Below are 1,615 nucleotides of genomic sequence, written 5' to 3'. Positions count from 1 at the left end.
GCGTGGAGAAATCCGGCTCGACCCAGGGCCCTCAGCTGGACGCGGCTGCCATGCAGGACGTTAAGAAAGCTTTAGAGGTGAGCGACTGTTGCTCAGTAAACACAAACACTGCTTATCTACAGACACACACGCACACGGGAGCTCACCTGGGAACGACACCTGTGCAAAGCATTGTGGGTGATCTCAGAGCGTAATTAGGCTCTGTGAATAAACTGATGAGGGGCTCAGAGGGTTGAATTTTAAACAAGCAAGGCACTGAATATGAATTAAATTAGAGTTTAAATTAGCTTGGAGTAAATGCAATTTTGCTCTGAATTACTAATTTTTTCCTGTCACTATTTGTTTGCAGTTATTGCATGTTAATTCATCTTGACAAATTATACATGCAGGAGATCTAATCTCACGTTTTCAAAAGTTAAAAAAGCATGCACACAATGATTACAAAATAAAGCAAAAAAACTCATGTAAACTTTTTGCATATATTTGATTTTTTTTAATCATCATATTTTTCAAATGCATTTATTCAAATGGCTTAGAATCAGCATAAATCTGCTCATTGTTAAAGTAATTAAATGTATTAAAAATTAAAATAGTTAAAATATGACTTGCTTTGGAACAAGCAATAATAAATTAGCTGAACATTTTATTATTTTATATGTTATTATTTTTATATAATTTTTATTTTATTATTGTTATATATATATATATATATATATATAATCCTATTTTTAATGTATTATTAAAAATAAACAATTTTATAATTATATAACTATTCTATGTATTGTTTTATAGTATTATTCTATAATTATATAATTTCTTTATATATTATTTTTTGATGTATTATTTGTATAATTATATAACAATTATAAATATTATTGTATAATTTATAAATGGATTAAAATCAGCATAAATCGGCTCATTGTGAAAAGAATTGAATATTTTAAAAATGAACATAATTAAAATATGACTAGCTTTGGAACAAGCAGTAAACAAGTAGTTAAAATGCATGAAATTGAAACAAATTGGATTTATTGATGATAAATGTATAAAGCTGGTTAAATATATAAAGTACTATTAGAGAAAACTGACCTGTTTCATTAATGTATGACTGACAAATACAGTATGCATCACATTAAGTCTATTAGTTTGTTAAAACTGTGTGATCCAAATGCATGGAAATTTTATGTGCAATTGAAACGCATACATCTTAAATTTAGGCATTAGAGCCATGAGTGTGTTTCTGATCTAAGTGAACACATTTGATGAAAAGAGACCCATAAAAATCAGATTCAGGCCCTAAATACACTGTTAAACACCTCATGCATTCTGCTGCTTCCCTTCTTCACATTCTCTGTAATTAAATTTCATTCTGCTGCCTTTTGTGCAGATTTACAGGCCCTTCTCTGCACATATCAGAGCTAATTCCACATGAAAGCCTTTTTAATAGGGAAAAGATTTCCTAACGCTGCTCAAAGAGAAGGTTTGAAGCACTCGCCGAGCAGCACACAGGCAGACTGGAGATTTATACCTAAAGCTGAAGTTAATAGCAGAAAGTTTGAGGCCCGATGATGTTTGGACGTCTGCGTTCTGCTGATACCTGACCGTGTGTGTGTGT

The 1,615-nt window shown here is 31.3% G+C and overlaps 1 protein-coding gene across 1 annotated transcript in view; it reads left to right on the top strand.

Moving 5' to 3' along the window:
• cfap46 (cilia and flagella associated protein 46) overlaps window positions 1-1,615 on the top strand; it is a 121,109-nt gene that overhangs the window by 40,619 nt on the left and 78,875 nt on the right. The window contains 1 exon segment of the mRNA XM_016487318.1: window positions 9-77. Coding sequence (XP_016342804.1) covers window positions 9-77 — 69 coding nt within the window.

Source organism: Sinocyclocheilus anshuiensis, unplaced genomic scaffold, assembly GCF_001515605.1.
Source record: "Sinocyclocheilus anshuiensis isolate Anshui unplaced genomic scaffold, SAMN03320099.WGS_v1.1 scaffold709, whole genome shotgun sequence".
Lineage (NCBI taxonomy): Eukaryota > Metazoa > Chordata > Actinopteri > Cypriniformes > Cyprinidae > Sinocyclocheilus > Sinocyclocheilus anshuiensis.
The sequence above is the reverse complement of the archived record's forward strand: the minus strand, read 5'-3'. Positions and strand labels throughout refer to the sequence as shown.